This window comes from Schistocerca serialis, chromosome 1 (genome assembly GCF_023864345.2).
Source record: "Schistocerca serialis cubense isolate TAMUIC-IGC-003099 chromosome 1, iqSchSeri2.2, whole genome shotgun sequence".
NCBI classification, from domain to species: Eukaryota; Metazoa; Arthropoda; class Insecta; order Orthoptera; family Acrididae; genus Schistocerca; species Schistocerca serialis.
In genome coordinates this window covers 752774531-752796769 of record NC_064638.1, presented here as the reverse complement: position 1 = coordinate 752796769, position 22239 = coordinate 752774531, and the positions used below count along the sequence as shown (strand labels likewise).

The following is a 22239-nucleotide window of genomic DNA, read 5'->3' as shown; positions in this document are numbered from 1 at the left end:
CCATTTCTGCTGTACACATGATCCGCATTAATGTGTCAACTTCATGTAACACAGTCCGTCGGAAAACTTCAAAGTAGATTATCTCAATAAATTTCTGAAAAACATTGAGAACAACGTATTTCTCTGCACTTTTTAACCGTGTTTCACATTCATGTTTCACTGCGGAACAGGAAGCAAACTCATCCATTTTCATATGCATATTAACAGTGCGACAACCGGAACATAACAGTGCAGAGGCTGTGACTGTACACGATTTTTGAAATAAATACCACATAGCTGAAGCGTGATTAAGAAAAACGTTGATGGCTGTTAATACATTTGAATTCTTAAAGTTGCATTTAACGTAACTTAGTAAAAACATACCTAATAAGTAGGACCTACTTCCAAGAGCGTAACAACACCAGTGTAAGTGTACTATGGCTTCTGACCAATCACCGCGTTTGTGATTGTTTGCATCAGGTTCAAATGGCTCTGAGCACTATGGGACTTAACAGCTGTGGTCATCAGTCCCCTAGAACTTAGAACTACTTAAACCTAACTAACCTAAGGACATCACACACATCCATGCCCGAGGCAGGATTCGAACCTGCGACCGTAGCAGTCGCGCGGTTCCGGACTGCGCGCCTAGAACCGCGAGACCAACGCGGCCGGCGTTTGCATCACGGTTACTCTTATGATGAACGGAGTATAGTTACTGTGCTGCGTAAGATTAAGTGGAGTATTGCAAGAAATTTTCAAGGCTTTACAGAGGTGAAAACGCATTGTGTAATCTTTTCTTATGGTTGAATTTAGCGTACACATTGCTGTGTATGGAATTTAGATAAGATATCGAAATTTTATTTAACACTGAGAACAGAGCGGCATCTCATTTCGTTCTCCAGCTATTGGGCTTTATGCCCGACAGTCGACTGTGCATTTCCATCCCTGTACATCGGGAATCATGTGGTTAAACAATCGTCATATTTCATAAACGGTTCAAGTCATCGAAACGAGGTATTTACAGATGATAATATGCAAATAATATGATAAACACTCGAAACTTTTATATTCAGTGAGATATGGAAGTAACTCGTCCGCAGCAGTGAAAGGGTCAGCACGATCAATACCACATATGTTCTCTAAAGATCTCCAAATGGAGTGTGTAGGATCTTCTAGCAGCCGTTCACGTATGAGTCCCATAGACCAGTGGTCAGGTGCACCAACCGCCAAGTTCATTAGCTCGGGTCTGATACCTGCGCCTTTGTTGTCTTCATCTTATTTCTTTCCTTATAATGTTAAACGATTTAGTGCAAAATTTAAATATATTTAAACCGTTAACTTAAATAATTAAAATTTATATAATCAATTCATTTAGTTAGTGAAATGGCTATAAGCCACCACATTATAGCATTTTGCTACAAATCTACATGGCCAGCTGGAGTGGCCGAGCGATTATAGGCGCTTCAGTCTGGAACAGCGCGACCGCTACGGTCGCAGGTTCGAATCCTGCCTCAGTCATGGATGTGTGTGACGTCCTTAGGTTAGTTATGTTTAAGTAGTTCTAAGTTCTAGGGGACTGATGACCTCAGATGTTGAGTCCCATAGTGCTCAGAGCCATTTAAACCATTTGAAATCTACATGAGTGCCACTGGGTAAATGCTTACACGTAAGAGCTGAGATCCCAGAAGCATCCAACGCACAGTGCATATGACTACTTAGATACCAGTGTGCGAGTACAAGAAGCAATGCTACAGTGATGCCATTTATTTGAAACTGAGGCTGTGCAAGCTGTTCTTACGATGTAATGCAGTTAATCAAATAGTGCTATTTTTCTGACAAATATTTATTCAGTATTGAACTTGACAGGCAAAGCGTTAATACTGGTGGAGTAGAAAACAACCCTACTCTTACGTTGTGTAATAATCTAGTGGTGGATAACTGATATGGTGCGCAGGTTCTAACAACCTTACCACAACAAAGGTCAAAATTTTAATAACGATTGTGGTGTTGCTCACGCTACTAAATACTGCATTTTCGGGCAACAACTACGTTATTATGTGGCACGTGTTATTAGAGCACAGTTAATAATGTCATTTCATGTAATAATGAAAAAACGAGGCACTCACCTTTTTGTGTTTCTCACGCTGGTCTCGTATTATCGTGGCTCAATATTTGAAAATCTAGGTGATTATGATTCCAAGCTCGGATGCAAAGAGGCCTAGGTTTTAATTCTGCTATATTCAAAAGTTATGTAGAGGCGTTTCACAAAACACTCTTCAAGATTAAACTTTTGCTGGACAATGGTGATGAAAAAAAAAAAAAGCAGCAATCCGAAATTAAGTTACACTTCCTTTTAATTGCAATATCACGTGACACACTAACATCACTTCACAATACAAAACATACTTGAAAACATCTTCCTCACAGTCACTGTTAAAGTCCACATTTTATAAGCTGACTACTTTAAACGTCTTTCCAACATGACGTCCAAGACTTGACTTTCTCCAGGTCCGACTCTCTAACAACTCAGCAACTAACTAATAATCGCTTACGCGCCCAAACATCAGAGTTACAACTACGTCAAAGGTCATAGTGACAAAAGAAATAATACACATAAGATCATTGCAATATAAACATATCGATGTATCAAAAATGAAATCAAATCTGAATGTTGTCTCATAAATACGTTAACTACTTTGCAGAAACACAGTAGAATATAGTTAGTATCGAGAGGTTCAGGTGAGGTGCCGTAATGGTTGCGTAATTCAAGTACCATTACAAGGTGTAGGAGAACGAGGCTGACCTCCACATCATCCAACGTGACGACGTGCAGTGAAGAATACAATAATACGGAAGAGACTTGCAAGCACCGCGCTTCGCATTTGCTGCGTACTATGACTTGAGGATCCGGGTTTGTGACTACCCACAATGTCTTATGTTATTGTCATCATAAACACATCACAATAAGATTTCATCGAAGTTCTGCAGCCGGCCGGGGTGGCCGAGCGGTTCTAGGCGCTGCAGTCTGGAACCGCACCACCGCTATTGTTGCAGGTTCGAATCCTGCCTCGGGCATGGATGTGTGTGATGTCCTTAGGTTAGTTAGGTTTAAGTAGTAGTTCTAAGTTCTAGGGGACTGATGACCTCAGCAGTTAAGTCCCATAGTGCTCAGAGCCGTTTGAACCGTTTTTGAAGTTGTGCAGCTCCAACTTCTGCCGTTACCATGTGCCCTGAGACGTATATATCATTATTCACTCGCCTCTATTCAAGTAGCTAAATTACGGTACAATATATGAGGGATATTCTTTTTTGTTATTTGGCACAGTTGATGATGACTGAACAATTTTAGACCGGAAACATCAGATTCAAATCAGGCCAGACTGAGAATGACGTATACATATATATTCTGACGCGTTGAGGAGTCTGATGTGATTAAGAACACGAATTGAATAACGTAGACAGACTGTCTCTACGTATGGTCGTAATAAACCATGCGACAGGCGCCTACTGCTATAGATGTTTTGTGCCATGTAGTGGTAAGCCGGCCGCGGTAGTCGAGCAGTTCTAGGCACTTCAGTCCGGAACCCCACGACTGCTACGGTCGCAGGTTCGAGTCCTGCCTCGGGCATGGATGTGTGTGATGTCCTTAGGTTAGTTAGGTTTTTTGATGTGGCACATGATCTTGAACTGTGTATGAAAAGGTGTCGGCCCTCATGTGTATATTTAGCACTTCGTGCAGAAACAACCGTTCAGTCACAGAATCTCCCAAACTCACTGTAGCTCCCTTTAGTAATGTGGTGGCAGTAACATAAGATTGCGTCGCTGTAGCACATACCTGCATTTAACACCAGCCCAAACCACATATTCCTAACTCATGCTGGCTCCAGCACTATTTCTTTGGTAATACCATACTAAGTTTGTTTCTACAATTCGTTTTCAAGTGTCGCTATTTTCAGTGGTGTTGTAACTGTGAAGTGAGCAACTGTTAAATATCACAGTGGGTTCGTAAGCAAACTTTTGTTTCAGAATGGGAAAGTCAAAGGACAGCATGCCACAGCCAGCATCAAAGGACACAGCAGCAACTGGTTATGATGCGGCAGGGGATCCAGTTAGAAAGCCATGCAGTGAGGCACCAACTGGAAACGCCACTGCAGAAGATCCTCTAATACCCGGTACGACTGAGCAACTCTGTATTTGTCGCTATTAGGCCAAATCTGTTTGGTATTCTAACGTAAAAAGATGCACATTACTCATTCCCAATGCTATTGTCACATTATGTTAAAAATTCTGTGTCATGCATATCTTTCGTTCTGAATTTCTTTGGATTATCACAAGAACTGTAATTCTTTGACTACCACTCAAAGCCATCGGCTCTGGTGAATAATGTACGTGTTGCGAGATTCGTATATGTGATGACCTGTGCCCTTATAATTCAAAGCCTTGGTCCCCTCAATGTAAAGACTTTCAATGAGCAGTAACTGAGATGACGAACTTCGTGTGCTGTAGATTTTTATTCCCAGACATCATATTTACCATTTGCCTACAAACTCAAACTGGCATTTCTTCACTTTCTTACGCATCTATCTAGCGTCTTTTCATCTTATTTTTATAGGCTGTCATAGCATGAGATACTTTATACAATTGATACTAATCTTCAGAATGAAACTTTCACTCTGCAGCGGAGTGTGCGCTGATATTAAACTTCCTGGCAGTTTAAAACTGTGTGCCGGACCGAGACTCGATTTCGGGCCCTTGCCTTTCGCGGGCAAATAAACCATGGCTGCTCAGTCGTCTGCAGACTGTGTGTCCGGAGACAACGCTTCCAGTGGCTGCGTTAAGGTCCCGAGCAAGGCTACCTGCACTGCTCCATGGCCGTCTGCGCTCACTGATGGTGAGATATCGGTCTTCTTGTGGTGTTGTACACTGTGGACGTCCTATATTGTAGCGCCAGTACACGTTTCCTGTCTGCTGCACCCGTTGCCATAATCTCGAGATCACACTTTGTGGCACACGGAGGGCCCTTGCTATGACCTGCTATGTTTGACCAGCCTCCAGTCGCCGTAGTATTCTACCCGTCAAAACGCCATTAATATGTGTTCTTTGAGCCATTTTCAACATAGTCACCATTAGCACGTCTGAAAGCGTCTGCACACTTACTCGTTGCAACGTTCTCTGACATGCATCAACACACCTCTGTGTATGTGGACCGCTGCCAGCGCCACCGTGCGACGACCACAGGTCAGATGCACCGCATAGTCATACCCCGAGGTGTTTTAACCCGCAAACCGCCCACCAGATCTTTGTTTGACCATATATCAGCATTATCCTTAATTTATGAGCATGAGTGTAGGATGAAATTATGTTTACTATGTCCTTGGACTACCTTTTATGTCAGTTTTGGGAGACCACAGAGTGACTTCTGTATTCCCTGTGCAGGCGGCAGGATGAAGGTGCCACTGACGCTGGGGCCTGAGTCGTGCACCGTCGTATGTCCAGCGTGTTACCAAACCATCCAGACAGACGTGGAGGTCAAAACAACATCCGAGACAAACGTACTTCCTATCCTATGCGATCTCATTTCGTGAGTATGATTTAAATCTCATTAACATGTAAATTAGTTGTAGATGTAGACGTGATTCAGTTACTGTGTGGTCTAAGTGCAATGCTGGATCTAAACGCTCCCATTTCAACATCCATTCTCGACATTTCTATCTAGAGTATTCCGTATCTTCTACCTACTGACAAGGGAACCTCCCCATCGCACCCCCCTCAGATTTAGTTATAAGTTGGCACAGTGGATAGGCCTTGAAAAACTGAACACAGATCAATTGAGAAAACAGGAAGAACTTGTGTGGAACTGTGAAACAATAAGCAAAATATACAAACTGATTAGCTCATGGGAGGATATGCAACATCAAGGACACTGGGGCCGCAGGAGCGCCGTGGTCTCATGGTAACATGAGTAGCTTGCGGAACGAAAGGTCCTTGGTTCAAATCTTCGATCGAGTGAAAAGTTTAATTTTTTATTTTCAGTTTATGTGACAAACTCTTATGTTTTCATCACTTTTTTGGGAGTGATTATCACATCCACAAGAAAACCTAAATCGGGCAAGGTAGAAGAATCTTTTTACCCATTCACCAAGTGTACAAGTTAGGTGGGTCGACAACATATTCCTGTCATGTGACGCACATGCCGTCACCAGTGCCGTATAGAATATATCAGATGTGTTTTCCTGTGGAGGAATCGGTTGCCCTATGACCTTGCGATCAAATGTTTTCGGTTCCCATTGGAGAGGCACGTCCTTTCGTCTACTAATCGCACGGTTTTGCGATGCGGTCGCAAAACACAGACACTAAACTTATTACAGTGAACAGAGACATCAATGAACGAACGGACAGATAATAACTATGCAAAAATAAAGAATGTAAAATTTTCACTCGAGGGAAGACTTGAACCAAGTCTTCTGTAGCTGCTCACGCTACCACGGGACCACGGCGCTCCTGAGCTCACAATGTCCATGATGTTGCCTATGTCGCCCATGGACTACTCAGTTTGTATATTTTGCTTATTTTTTCACAGTTCCACACAACTTCTTCCTGTTTTCTCAATTGATCTGTGTTCAGTTTATCAAGGCCTATCCACTGTGCCAACTTATAACTAAATCTGAGGGGGGTGCGATGGGGAGGTTCCCTTGTGAGTAATGTAATACTGAGGTTGCATCTGTTTCTGTCAATAAGATCAACTGTACTCAATTACCAATAGCTTCTCGTTAGTACTTTATCTTTTGCCGTGATGGCTTTTACTGTTTGGGACCCTCTACTTCTCTCTTAGTACGGCATTAATTAAAAGTTTAATATATTCTGGTGACCGTATTGGTGTAAAAATTTTTGAAACTGCTCCCCAGTTTCTCATGAAGTCATCACGAGCAACAGTCATAGAAACTATCCTACACTTTCCAGAATGAGATTTTCACTCTGCAGCGGCGTGTGCGCTGATATGAAACTTCCTGGCAGATTAAAACTGTGTGCCCGACCGAGACTCGAACTCGGGACCTTTGCCTTTCCTATCCTACACTTTACTATATTAATTATCTTAAGCTTGGCGGTTTCCTTGACATCACCCTAAAATAACCGATACATTGCAGTACTGGCCTCCCCCTTCTTTGTTTCTGCTTTCCCAGGACACAGGCAAAACGAAGACATCGCAATACTAATTAAAAAGCTAGATGCTGCCTTAGAGTCGCTGGACATCACAAAAAACTGCAGAAAATAAGTATGAACTGCAGTGCATAACTACTACAATGTTGACTACTTGAGCATATCCAGCATCTCTTTCATTTGAGCGTGCTAAATAAAGTTTCTTTTTTTTGTCAGCAGTCTTCCGAGTGGCGACCAACAGTGAATTCCTTTTCTTCTCAGAGGAGTACCTGCACCGTGAGTCTTCAGTTATTTTCTGGATGTATCCCAGCCTCTGGTCTCCTCTACAATTTTTACACTCTACAGTTCTCTCTAGTACCATGGAAATTATTCCCTGGCGCCGTAATACATGTCCTATCCACCTGTCCTTTTTTCTTATCCATGTTTTCCATATGTTCCTCAACCGTCAATTTACTTTCAAAACCTTTTCTTAAGAATTTACTTCGTTTACTAGCGATTCATCAAGAACATTAACACACTTAATCACACTATGTGAGCGTGGAAGTAGTTGCCAGGGAGTAACTGATGAAATCAAAATGATATTGCTTTTAACAAATAATAATATTATCCCTAAAAGCTTTTTTTTAAGAAGCCGATTAAAAATTATAAGCAGAAAGCCCTCTCTAAATATCAAGTTACAATTTATTCAGAGGCAGAAAGAAACAAATTTTTGAGTGGTATGAGCTTTCGGGCTGAGAACCTTGCCGCTCCCTTTTGTTACGGCTGTGGTCACGACCGCTCACAACAACCTCTCAAAGACTACACAGGTGCAAATCTGCAACACACCAGATTACCTTAAAGTAAAAGTCTTAACAATTCACACAAGCAAACAAACTATGCACCCCGTAGAAGGGATGGAAATGGTACAAAACACTAAAATTAAAAGATTAACTTGCCACCGAAGGTGCAACTTGATTTTAACTTGTAAGAAAAGTCTTACGGTGGAAGGGTGGCAACTTTATATACTAAAATGACCATTTCAATAAAAGCCCATGAAATACAATCTTACATAAAATTATACAAGGTTAGCCAAACATGCTCTACAGTACACGTATACCGCCTCTCAAGATGATAGGCAAGATAAAGTATATTTCAGGAATTAGGCCGTTGCACTTCAAGCAATAAATCCGTTAACACACTGAATCCGACATACATGGCAGAAACAGCTATTAACGTACGGCAGATTGATAGGGAGATTACCGAACAACCCGAACCGCAGGTTGCTCTAACCCGCCCCTACTCCTCAAGGGAAAAAACGGACCACTCAATTCATAAATAACCACCTTTCCACGGGTGGGCAAACGGAGAAGAATGGTGGGACGACCCCAAAGCAAAGCGGTTGGTGACCTCACCAAGAAAATAAGTAGAATGTAACAAGTAAATGAAACAACATATCACCAATCACTTAACTTCTAACAAACTGCGATTTCTAACAAACTCCCAGAACGCTCTCCCGAACCGTCCGCTGCCAGCCGCTTCAACGGACGCAGGAAGGCGCACCGATCTCCCGTCTCATGGCGTCGCAGCTCGCCCCGGCCAGACCAATGTCGTGGGTTGACTCCTGTTGCTCTCATGTCGCCCGCGAAGTCACTACCCCTCGCTATACGGCGCGGCCCAGTGGACTCACGTGGCGACCTCACATGCGCCGACGCTCAAGGCGGACAAGTCATCTTATGTCTCAGTGCGCGACCGACCCATCGATCGATCCAACCGCCAATGACCGTTGCCTGAGCAACTCGAGCAGACTGGCGGCCTAACGCGCAGACTCAGATGCAGGAACTAAGCCCCCGACCTGGCGACCACTCGTTGAGTTCTCTCACTGCGCCACAAATTCGGACGATAGACAGACTAGCAAGCTGGGGACGAGAGACTGACCCCAGACTCGCCCAGACTGACCAACTGGCGAGCTCATAGCGCCCCTTATGTGCATGTGAACAGGAAACCTTTCCCACCAGAGGTAGACACCAAAGCTTCGATTGCCACAGCGGCGCCACCGCCAGAAATGGAGGGCGACTGCTTCACACAACGTGCTGCGGCGCTCTCTTCAAAACAGCAATTTTTACGGCTCAGTTCCTTTCTTCGTTGATTTTGCGGAGAACCTCTCCATTCCTTATCTTGTAAGTTCACATGATTTTCAATATCATCTGGAGCACCACATCTCAAACGCGTCGATTCTCTCGTGTTCCCACTGTCCACGATTCACTACCATAAAATTATCTGCTCCAAACATAGATTCACAGAAATTTCTTCCTAAAATTATGACATATTTTTGATACCAGTGAAGTTCTTTTGGCCATAAATGCCCTTTTTGCCTGTTCCAGTCTGCTTTTTATGTCATCCTCGCTTCGTCTGTAATGGCCTCTTTTGCTTACAAGGTAGCAGAATTCCTCAGTTTCATCGACTTCACGACCACTAATGTTGGTGTTACGTTTATCACTGTTCTCTTTCCTCAACTTCTCATTACTTTCGTCTTTCTTTGATTTACTCTCAATCCACATTCTGTACTCATTAGACTGTTCATTCCATTCAATATTTCTTGTAATTCTTCTTCATTTTCACTTCACTGCCTCTCTAGCGCCTTTGCCTTTGCTAAAGCCATTGTAATCATCATCTAACAGGCCCTCGATTTTCTTTTCCATTAATCTGTACATTTTTCTCCTCAACATTTTATATGAATGAGTTGTTAAGCTGATTATGTGATAGTTTTCATGTCTATCTGCCCTCGGAATGTTCGAAATTGTGTGCCTGATATTTTCCCAAAGTCTCTCTCTTATATTCTGCAGGCTATCATTCCCCCCCATGCTTTTAGAAATTACAGTGGGACATCATCTATCCATTCTGCTTTCCCATGTCTTCCATAGACATTTAAATTCTAATACTGGCTGCCGTATGTCTTCCTTATCGACTCCAATTTCTTTTCCTATCAGAGTTATCAGACAAATCCTCCCCGTCATAGAGGCCTTTAATGTACTCTTTGCACCTATCTGCTCTCTCCTTTGCGCATAACAATGGAACTCCCATTTCATTCTTAATGTTAGCACTCTAGCTTTTAGTTTTACCGAAGATTGTTTTGCTTTTTTATGTGCTGAGTCATTCCTCCCAACGATCATTCCTTTTTCGATTTCGTAACATTTTCCCTGCAACTATGCCGCCTTTGCTGCCCTGAACTTATTTATTTCATTCCTACGGAATTGATATTGCTGTATTCCAGTCTTGCCCTGATCATTTTCGTACTTCCTCCTTTCGACGATCATTTGGAGTATTTCTTCCGTTACCTACGGTTTCTTCGCAGTTACCTTTCTTGTACCGATATCAGACTGCCCAGCATCAGTGATTGCTCTTTTTAGAGTCGCTCACTTTTCTTCAACTCTACTGCGTACTGAGCTATTCATTATCGCAGTATCCACATCTTTAGCGAATTTCAGAAGAGTCTCACCATTCCTCTGTACTTTAGTCTCCCACGGTAGTGAACCAGTGTATGTAGGGGCCCTGATAAAGACCTTATCGCGTCCAGTGTCACGTCAGAAATCCAGTACCGGGTTACACATTTGGGCTCCTTGCTTCCCCCACCCACTTTCCCCCAGGCAACCACCGGAAACTGATCAAAGTTACCCAGGGGAATCACTCAGGCAATTGTGCTACTTATATCCAAGATCACGTAACATAAAAATGTCGGCAACCACCTCTCCTCCCCTCTGGACCAGTGAGGTTCATGTATACCCTCCACATCTTTATCTTTTGTAACTTGGGACATTTGTGTGATAGGGGTTAATCAAACTCGTGCTGCTAGGTAATTTCGGCCGTGTGCCATTATCAAGTTCATTTTCTATATTACATATCTTGCTCGTCACGTTCTTTTATGTCAGGCTGCTGCACATAGGGCATGTTACGATGGAGTACGACTTCTGATTTTGTGTATGTTAGATTAAAGAATGTGATGAGCACGATACATTACACAGGAAATGTCCTCGATAATGTCTCACGGCCGTAATTAACTATAACACGACTTTAATAAGACACAATACAGCCGTATTTGTAAATACAGGTATTACATGACACCACCAGAGACCACGTCCAGACCCAGACGTGTATGTAAGTACTCTCATTTTTGTGTATTTTCTCATATTTTTCGTAGTTTCCCCAGTTTTAAGTATTTTTCGCCCATTTTCCTATTTTATAACCGGAAACACTCTGTAGCATAGGGAGAGGTTATCTCTCTGTCTTTATAACAAATTACCTCATTCCAGGTCTGTTCGTTACAAGATACATTATGAGGTACCCGTGGTCTATGGATACAATCTTTCGTTAAAAATCAAAATGAGCTTGGTCGAGGGTTCGAACTCTCTGTGCTTAAATTTTGAATAAAAATCATCAGTAATAGCAGATGAGTGTCAGCTTAAGAATTCACCCTCATCCCGCCAACGGTCTTGTCAGAGACGGCGGATAGAGGTTCAGGACACTCGGCTATCCTTGGGGTAGGAAACTGCACCTACAGGTGGAAGTATCAGCAATGATCAATTGCGTGAGGATGAAGAAAGCAATGGAAACCACTGAATTAAAGACACATAATGTGTATCCGCAGGACTTGTGGTCTGTAACTGAGAAAGATGTCATGATAATCTTTACTTTGGCAAAAGATTCTGGAATAGCCCCCTTTCGCTTCTCCGGGAGGGAACTGCCATTGGCGAGGCGACCACAAGAAAAAGACTGAGTAACCAACGAAAGGATAACGTTCTACGTGTCGGCTATGTAACGTCAGAAGTTAGAACGGGATAGGGAAGCTCTAACATCTGAAACAGGGAATGTTAGGTATAGTAGGCGACAGTGACGTTAAATGGAAAGAAGACAAGGATTCCTGTGCAGATGAGTATGAGGTAAAATCAACAATAGCTGAAAATGGTATAACGAAAGTACGATTCGTTGTGAATAGGAAGATAGGACAGAGAGTGAGTTACTGTGAACAGTTCAGTGATACGGTTGTTCTTATCAGAATCGATAGCGAACCAACACCAACAACAAAAGTTCGAGCGGAGGATGAGGAGGTAGAGAATGTATATGACGATATTGAATGGGTAATTCAGTAGGTAAAGGGAGATGAAAATCTAATCGTCACAGGGGACTGGAATGCAGTTGTAAGGGAAAGAGTAGACGAAAGGTTTACGGGAGAACATTGGGCTTGCTAGTAAGATTGAGAGAGGAGAAATACTAATAGAGTTCTGCAATAAATTTCAGCTACTAACAGTGAATACTCTGTTCAAGAATCGCACACATCATGAGCCTCTTGCAAATCGCACACATCATGAGCCTCTTGCACAGACCTACTACCCTGACTTCCACTGCGTCATGTATTCTACTTCAGGGCCTCTGAACCTCTTGTCTGTAGCCAAGTGTTTACCGAAATCACCCAAGAGAACAGTTACTGCTCTTTTGTCTCCTTCTGTCACTACATAATCCAGCGTGTTCCAGAATTGGTTCATTTCCGCTTTGTCTGTTCTGCTTTAATTGTTTGTGGGTGTATTGGCAGTTATCTCTGTATCGGTATTGTCTCCTGTCTTCGTCGTCATCTCCTTCTCACCCTCCCACTCAGTAACATTAGCCAAGCTGTATATGTCTACCAAAAGTGCTGTGCCAGATATAAAAGCCTGTAGCTTAACCCTATAATATGGTGTTATCTTTAATATTGTACATTTTTCTGACTCCAGTGTGTTCCCATCCTTGAATCTTGTTTCTGGTAATGTCAGGACACCAGTTTCATATTCCTTTATGCCGTCCAGGACTTTCATGCTTTGCCATTTCGATATGAAAAATTCTGTTTGTGTGTACCAATCATTTTTCAGCTATTCATGCTTTGCATCTTCAGTGGTCTATAATACAAAGAAAATAATTTACATATACATTTTTGATATGAGATCTGTAGTGAGTCTGAGTAGCCCAATTTGATCTATTGCTGTTTGCAACTCTGTGGCTATGTTTTTTATAGTTACATTTGTTTGTGTCACATTCATGCCTCAATTTATTGTGCTTCATGTGCTCTCTCTCTCTCTCTCTCTCTCTCTCTCTCTCTTTCTCTCTCTCTTATACCGGTTCTAGGCGCTCAGTCCGGAGCCACGTGACTGCTACGGTCGCAGGTTCGAATCCTGCCTCGGGCATGGATGTGTGTGATGTCCTTAGATTAGTTAGGTTTAAGTAGTTCTAAGTTCTAGGGGACTGATGACCTCAGCTGTTAAGTCCCATAGTGCTCAGAGTCATTTGAACCATTTGAATCTCTCTTATACCAAAGATTGCCGTGACTCTTTTATCCCAGCGTGTTGGTTATTTTCCTTTATTAGATGCTCTGAATACGTGGAGTGGCTACATTTGGCTTCAGTGCCCTTGTATGTTCTTTGTGCAGCCCAATATATTTAGAGTTGTAGCTGTTACATATTAATTCATATAGTTCTGAACTGTTGAATTTATCTTTCTCTATTTTCACAGTGTTTACTTTCTTTTGTATTGTTGTATTTATCTCTAAAGATTGATTAATTTAATGTTTTTTTGAAGATGCTACTAGTCTTCACAGTGAGATGGTTGTGGTATGTGCCTTTTGTGTTGAGGGACCTGTTTTCTGGTGTGAAAGTGCATTATGTTATTGTTATGTGTTGGCATATCTGTACTGTTTTCAGTTCTGCTGTCTTCTGTCTGTACTTTCCTTTTAATGGTACTACATAGTTTGTCTACTATGTTTCTGTTGTATCCATTGTTTTGTGCTATGTTGATGAATATTATTAGTTGTTCTTGATTGTTCGTTTTGCTCAGAGGTATTCTGCCCAGTTTGCATTCTTTTTGAAGTTGTGTCTGCTGTTATATTTTGTAATTTTGAGGTCAAGGAACTATATTGTCCATTGTGTTTCCAGGATGGTATATGTTATTTAGTTTTGTAGTTAGTTTACTTGTCAAATTCTGTAATGCAAAACGTGGGAATATTCTTGAAATTATAACAGATCTCCCACGAATATCGTCCCTACGTATTTTCTGGCTGGTTCTCAGCACTGGTGCTCATGGACCTTTTGTACAAAGTTTTTTCTGGTTATTATATGTTTTTGACATCTTTCAATAAGTTTTTCATTCTTGTTTCAAGATTTCAGTCAGATTTTCATTCCCCAGTACTTTTTTTGTAATAGCTCTTTTTGTTATTCATGTATTCCTGTTTATCCATGAACACTGCAGTATTACTTTTGTAGGAAATTCTCCCATATCCTGATTGTTTTCATTTATTGACTTAAGTGTGAGTGCTTCTTTGTTATCTTTCTTTTTGTTTATATGAGTTTTCCTTGTTTTTTGATGATACCATTTACTTGTTTTGCTATCAGTTTGCATTAATCCTGGTTTCATCACCTTGCATGACAATATGTTCTTTTTCTATTATGGTATCCTAATGTCTGCATTTTTAAATTCAGTCTCATTAATAGTGTATTTGTGATTGGTGTGTGTGTGTGTGTGTGTGTGTGTGTGTGTGTGTGTGTGTTTTTTCTCCTGCAGTTGTTTCCTCATGACTGTATTTAATTTTCTATTTTGTATATTCAGTTGTTCTGTTGATACTTTCTGAGCTATCTGTTCTCCTTTATCTATCATCTGTCACACGATTATTCACATAAATTTCTACCTACAGGTGCAAATGTAACAGGTTTTTGTTTAGCTCAAGTTTTTTGCATATTGCTGCCAAATTTCATTATTTAATCAAGATCATTGTGCTGTTAACTTGGATTTTTGTCCTGCTTGAAAATCACGACATTAATGTAATTTGAAAGCACTTGCCATTGTTCACAACTTCTGTTGAATTTCATATTATTTCTTGTCTTGTGGAACTGGATGAGGGCCATCTTATATGTGATGTAGGCCTGTAAATTTTAAGTGTTATGTCAAGGACTTGTTTTAGTTTGCTAGCCTTCGTCATGGTATGTAAATGGTTTTTAATTTAAAGATCCCATTTTAGGCTTATCTCTAATGTCTGATTCATTCTGGATGCTGTGCTACTCGGGAATTCTGTCTCTCCCTTCCACGGTGAGCCTGGCTCCCTAGAATCAGATAGCCTATTTGTGCCAGCCAGAGTCTATGCAGGGTTAAGTTTATTATGTGCTCCATGGCTACTTCCCAAATCAAAGCATTAATTGAGCTACTACAGTTGCAGTAGTGGGAGTACAACTGAGGTTGTGAGCTCTATAGGATATATAGAGAACAGTCCTGCAAAGGTGAACTTACCACCTTACCAAGCACTTTTCTGAAGCACAGACAGGACACGTTTGTTCCTTTCACAGCCTCGACACTAGGTACCATATATGGATTAACTTCAGTTTCAATCTGAAGACAAAGCCTCTACCTCCTCTGCCTTTGGGATTCTCACCTCCTTCCGCGATAGAAGGTGTTGATTTCCTTCACCTGTCACCCTCCTAGACATGGCTCTTTACTGGGCATTATCGTCCAGAGCCAGACAAACTCAAGTTTTTCAGCAAAGTATTATTCTTCCAAAGACTGGCTAAACGGTATATATGTTTGTAATTACCTGTATGTACCTTATTTTGTTTAATAAAAAATTTGGAAAAGACTTTGATGCACATTTGCACATACACAGGTCAGCCAGAACAATATGACAACCTGCATAATAACCATTATTTCCACCATTCGCATGGATAACAGCAGCGTCACTTCATGGAAGCAATGAGGCCTTGGTAGGTCGCTGGAGCGAACTGGCACCATATCTACACGCAAAACTTACCTAATTCCATTAAATCCCTGTGAGGGGGACGATAAGATCTCATACCACGTGCAATCGCTTTTCGTATGTGTTCGTATTTGATCCAGTTCAATTCGGGTGATTTGGGGGGTCAGCACATCTATTGAAACTCTGCAATGCGTTCCTCTAACCACTCCACCACATTCCTGATCTCGTGGCATAACGCATTATCTTGCTGAAAAATGTCACTGCCTTTGGCAAATGTGATCCAAATGAACAAGAGTTCGTAGTCTGCAAACAGTGTACGATAGTCTTTGGCCATCATGGTGCCTTGAATGAGCTCCACTGGATCCATGGATGCTCATATGAATGTTCCTCAGAGCATAATGAAGCAGCCGAAAGTAGTATGACGAAGTACGTGACATTGTTGCCAAATTTATTCAAGATGGTGGATCCAAGATGGCAGTGATAGATGTAGCAACGTCGTAATGGTGATAAGTTCAAATATTGGCGGGAAAATAGGTCAGCTGGGCTACCTCCACTAACCTAACTCCCTCCTCCCCTCCCCACACCTCCTCAAGGAAAAGGTGGGAAACTTTTGACGTGAAATAACGGCGGGAAAAAAGGTCAGTTGGGCTACCTCCACTAACCTAAGTAATCCAACGACCATCTCTTCCTAGGAATTGGTGGGAAAAGGACTGTCTATGCTGGACTGCTGGATTTGGCATGCATTGTTTATTTCTACAATTTGGGGACGCTGATGTACAGACACGTTCACTACGCGTGAAACTGGCAAAATAATGCAGTGCACAAACTCTCATTGCATATAAAAATGTAATAAAGATCTATTCCCTACAGGGGCCCTTGTTTACGTAACGCGCTGATAATGGACTTAAACTCTGCAGGCAGCAGAGCGCTGGTGTTACACCGAACGCGCGCTGTAGTACTTGGTGTACTTGCTGAGAATGTAACAGTAACTGGAGACATTGCATTGTACTATAATTATTAATAAAGTGTGATCCTTAACGTCTGTAACCGCTAGACGTACATCCCGAACCGGGGGCTCAAGAATGCAACAGTTTGAAAAAATTGGAACACATAGTGCTGCTCTTCCCGCTGAGCGCCTAGCGAGTTGGTGAGTCACGGGATAACTTCCGCCTGCTGCTGCCTGCAGAGTCTAAGTCCCTTATCAGCGCGTTACGTAATCAAGGTCACCCACTCTCTATATAAGCGGGCAGTGCACGCCAGCGGAACCATTCCGCTGGGAGCTCTGTCTGCAACAGCATTGAAGCACTATGCCTCGTCGACGTGTGTATTGTCAACGCCGCCACCGCATGCCAGTCTACAAACATATTGTAAGCCTCGAAAATAAACTTGGAGGCAACGGAATAGCTCAAGCAGTAATCTTAAATGGACCCATATTCTTCCGAGGCTGCAGGGTTAATTTTACTCTGGATGTCGCTACTGCAAATTCTGGTAGTGGTTGGTTTACCCTAGCCATTGTTCGTTGTGAAAACGCCTCACTTCCTGAACTCGAATCCTTCGCGGAATGATGACCAGATGTGTCGGGCACTCGTGCTGGATCGACATGTCCCACATGCGAAACGCCTCTGGGCATGCATGTGTTTACCTAACCACTGTCACTGATGTGCTGGCACATCGCCTTTTTACCTGTGGGTCCAGCGCCAGTCTAATTGCCAAGCGGAATGTTTGCCCAGTGACCCACCCTCGCAGGCATAGCAAAAAGGTTTTCTCTGTTGTACTGACGTCTCAAGTCTATGTAAGTCTCCCTCTAGACGCACCATAGAAATCTGTTGCAATGCTTCCAGAAAATGTTTATGAAAATATCCCAGACTAACACAGGATGTATTCTTCCTAGCAATCATAATGGGACAGCCCATCTGTCATGAGTTACTCTTCCTCGAAATTGTAAAGTCCTGCTTTCAACATATAACTCAAAAACGGTAAACGTTCGATCCTGTTTTTACCGCTAAAACCCTTCATTATGTACCCATCTTGTTGAAGAAATCTCTGAAACATCGTATGTCCCAGCACAAAGAATGTCTTGTGAACTAATGGAATATTCTGATTGACTCTTACTGAATTTACCCACCAAACTGCTGCTGCTGCCAGTATGGGAGCACTGTCTGCAATTTTTTTTCTTGAGACAAGACGTTCAGCAGCAAAACTATTTTGTGCTGCCCACCATATTGCACTGGCAGTTAAAGGCTGCAAAAGTGGTTTACAGATCATTAAATATGGAAAGACACTTTGTCAGTTACACTACTCTGCTACTGCCGAGAAAAGCTTGAATATTTCAGCGTGAAATCGATCTCCAACCCGGCGATATCACCACATATCACATCGATGCAGTACACACAAAAAATGGTTCAAATGGCTCTGAGCACTATGGGATGCTCGAGGCAGGATTTGAACCTGCGACCGTAGCAGTCGCACGGATTCGGACTCAAGCGCCTAGTACAGACACAATTCTTATCTAGCTCCATACCAAATCACCATTTCTGCATCCCGAGTATAGCTATCTACTTCCTGCCACTCGTATATATACCATGAAGACAGACAGCATAAGCACATGCACCATATATACTCCTCGCAGCAGTAGATATTTCCCGCGAGGTTGGATGGTCATCCAGTGCAGCCAACGGTTCCAAGTCATCTGCCTCCGAACACACACTTGCGCACTGCATGACCAGAGTACCCTCAGCAGACCAAGGTTACTCTCCGAATTGTTGTACAAAGGCTGGGTCAGTTCTCCTCCGCACAAAGGCGTTACTGTTTCTGACCCCCATCTGCTTCTTTGCTTGCTTTTTACTCCCACATCCAGACTCGGGATTACAAGAACATATGTATTTTCATGTAGTTTACCACAATATCATACCATTTACGCGATACTTAGCAATATCGCTTGCACAATATAATTCCGAAATTACAAATGGCAAATGGCTCTGAGCACTATGGGACTCAACTTCTGAGGTCATTAGTCCCCTAGAACTTAGAACTAGTTAAACTTAACTAACCTAAGGACATCACACACATCCATGCCCAAGGAAGGATTCGAACCTGCGACCGTAGCGGTCGCGCGGTTCCAGACTGCAGCGCCTAGAACCGCACGGACACTTCGGCCGGCTCCGAAATTACAGACTGCAAATTATTTCTCTAGAAACCTGAAACCTTAGCGAGGTGTGGCAAGGTGGAACGTGCTGTAAGCGATGGAGAACGAGAACATATCTACTCTGCGAAGACCTTTACGTGACAACTTGAAAAAAATAGTGAAAACTGATAATTCCTCTCACGAATACCGATGACGGTGGTGATATAACAGATTCCAAGCCATCTTCATAATGTAAAAAGTCAACTAACGTGTTTCTCATGTCTATAGAACCAGCAAACGTGACTATCACCCGTCCTTCGCCTGCTACACTACTGGCCATTAAAATTGCTACACCAAGAAGAAATGCAAATGATAAATGGGTATTCATTGGACAAATATATTATACTAGAACTGACATGTCATTACGTTTTCAGGCAATTTGGGTGCATAGATCCTGAGAAGTCAGTACCCAGAACAACCACCTCAGTCCGTAATAAAGGCCTTGATACGCCTGGGCATTGAGTCAAAAAGAGCTTGGTTGGCTTGTACAGGTACAGCTGCCCATGCAGCTTCAACACGATACCACAGTTCATCAAGAGTAGTGACTGGCGTATTGTGACGAGCCAGTTGCTCGGCCACCATTGACCAGACGTTTTCAGTTGGTGAGAGATCTGGAGAATGTGCTGGCCAAGGCAGCAACCGAGTATTTTTTGTATACGGAAAGGCCCGTACAGGACCTGCAACATGCGGTCGTGCATTATCCTCCTGAAATGTAGGGTTTCGCAGGGATCAAAAATGATTCAAATGGTTCTGAGCACTATGGGAATTAACTTCTGAGGTCATCAGTCCCCTAGAACTTAGAACAACTTAAACCTAACTAACCTAGGGACATCATACACATCCATGCTCGAGGCAGGATTCGAAACTGCGACCGTAGCGGTCGCGCGGTTCCAGACTGTAGCGCCTAGAACCGCTCGGCCACTCCGACCGGCTGGCAGGGATCGAATGAAGGGTAGAGCCACGGATCGTAACACATGTGAAATATAACGTCCACTGTTCAAAGAGCCGTCAATGCGAACAAGAGGTGACCGAGACGTTTAACCAATGGCACCCCATACCATCACGCCGGGGGATACGCCAGTATGGCGATGACGAATACACGCTTCCAATGTTCGTCCATCGCGATGTCGCCAAATACGGATGCGACCATCACGATGCTGTAAACAGAACCTGGATTCATCCGAAAAAATGACGTTTTGCCGTTCGTGCACCCAGGTTCGTCGTTGAGTACACCATCGCAGGCGCTCCTATCTGTCATACAGCGTCAAGGGTAACCACAGCCACGTCTCCGAGCTGATAGTCCGAGCCGCTGCAAACGTCGTTGAACTGTTCGTGCAGATGGTTGTTGTCTTGCAAACGTCCCCGTCTGTTGACTCGGAGATCGAGACGTGGCTGCACGATCCGTTACAGCCGTGCGGATAAGATGACTGTCATCTCGACTGCTAGTGACACGAGGCCGTTGGGATCCAGCACGGCGTTCCGTATTCCCCTCTTGAACCCACCGATTCCATATTCTGCTAACAGTCATTGGATCTCTACCAACGGGAGCAGCAATGTCGCGATACGATAAACCGCAATCGCGATAGGCTACAATCCGACCTTTATCAGAGTCGGAAACGTGATGGTACGCATTTATCCTCATTACACGAGGCATCACAACAACGGTTCACCAGGCAACGTTGGTCAACTGCTGTTTGTGTATGAGAAATCGGTTGGAAACTTTCCTCATGTCAGCACGTTGTAGGTGTCGCCACCGGCTCCAACCTTGTGTGAATGTTCTGAAAAGCTAATCATTTGCATATCACAGCATCTTCTTCCTGTTGGTTAAATTTCGCGCCTGTAGCACGTCATCTTCGTGGTGTAGCAATTTTAGTGGCCAGTAGTGTAGATGCACACAAAACACACCACAGTTGACGCTCTTCAACCAAATAAAGACGGCAAATGTGCAGTAGCAGTCAACTGGATAATTTACGTGGGAGGGAATAATGCTCCAGCGCAAACAGACGTCCACATTGAATCTTCTCAAATTTCCATGGAGTGCACACGCAATCGCGGAGGCTGTCCAACACTAACTATTAATTCGCTATTCAGCCGTATAGAGGGCGACATGGTTAGGCCAGCTACATTTCTCTACACCACTCCTCCTTTCCATTTGGCCTGCACCTGCCGCAAGCCAGAAACGTGATTCGTTATCGCCGCAGCCACTGCCACCGCGTGCCTAGCACCCCCAGAGAGAATCGTCCTAGGAAACTGGCGAAATATACATTTGATCGCTGTACTTACAATCAAATATTGCGATTGCAGTCTCAATCGGATGACTTTCCACAACGCGTGAAGTATTGGAAATAGCCCCTCCTGACGACTGTGGCTCTGGAAACGGAAATATCTGTACCAATCATATGACTTGACATAATTTTCCAAGTAAAAAAACAAAATCTTTCATTCCCTTTGCGGCTATCGCAGTATTCCACGTCAGATCCATACCTTCCCTTACGACAGGGTATATCCATTTTCTCTGGACAGGTCGGAACACACAGACATACATCATAAGCCTGATGCTATGTGTTTCCATCGGAACGAGAATTGATGCCATGATCGCGTGTTTAGAAGTGACATAAAATCGACAGATTACGAAAAATGACGGAAAATATGCTTAAATTGAGAGAAAACACATTAAAATGCAGGAAATTGAGGAAGTACTTGCATGTCTTTCTGTTGGCGCAGAACAACTCTTGTACATGGGAACGCGTATGCGACAGATAAAGGAAAACGAGAAAACGTTGGCATGGAAGCACCGGGAACGAGAGAAAGAGTCATTTTTTTCGTTTTGGCAGCATTCTATTGTATGTATTTTGAGGTAATAGTGATACACAGGAGTTGACTGCTGTCTCTGATGCTTTGCTGAAAAAAAAGAATAATAGCAGAGCAGTGTAGTTGAGGAAGTGTCTTTCTATATTTAATGATTTGTAGACCACTTTTTCAGGCTTTAACTGTCAGTGGAATTTGGTGATGGGCACAAAATAGTTTTGCTGCTGAAAGTCTTGTCTCAAGAAAGAAAACTGTTGACAGTGCTCCCATACCGGTAGCAACAGCAGTTTGGTGGGTAAATTCAGTATGAATTTCTCTTCTGTAGGTCAGTGCTTCGAATTCTGTTTGCGTAATTGTTCTGATTTTTTTCCAT

General features: G+C 42.9%; 1 protein-coding gene across 1 annotated transcript in view; it reads left to right on the top strand.

Annotated features, from left to right (window-relative positions):
- LOC126482101 (uncharacterized) overlaps window positions 1-22239 on the top strand; it is a 72057-nt gene that overhangs the window by 37651 nt on the left and 12167 nt on the right. Inside the window, exons 2-3 of the mRNA XM_050106080.1 lie at window positions 4006-4151; window positions 5416-5560. Of these exons, the coding sequence (XP_049962037.1) occupies window positions 4007-4151; window positions 5416-5560 (290 nt within the window). The 5' untranslated portion in view covers window position 4006. The remainder of the gene's footprint in view (window positions 1-4005; window positions 4152-5415; window positions 5561-22239) is intronic.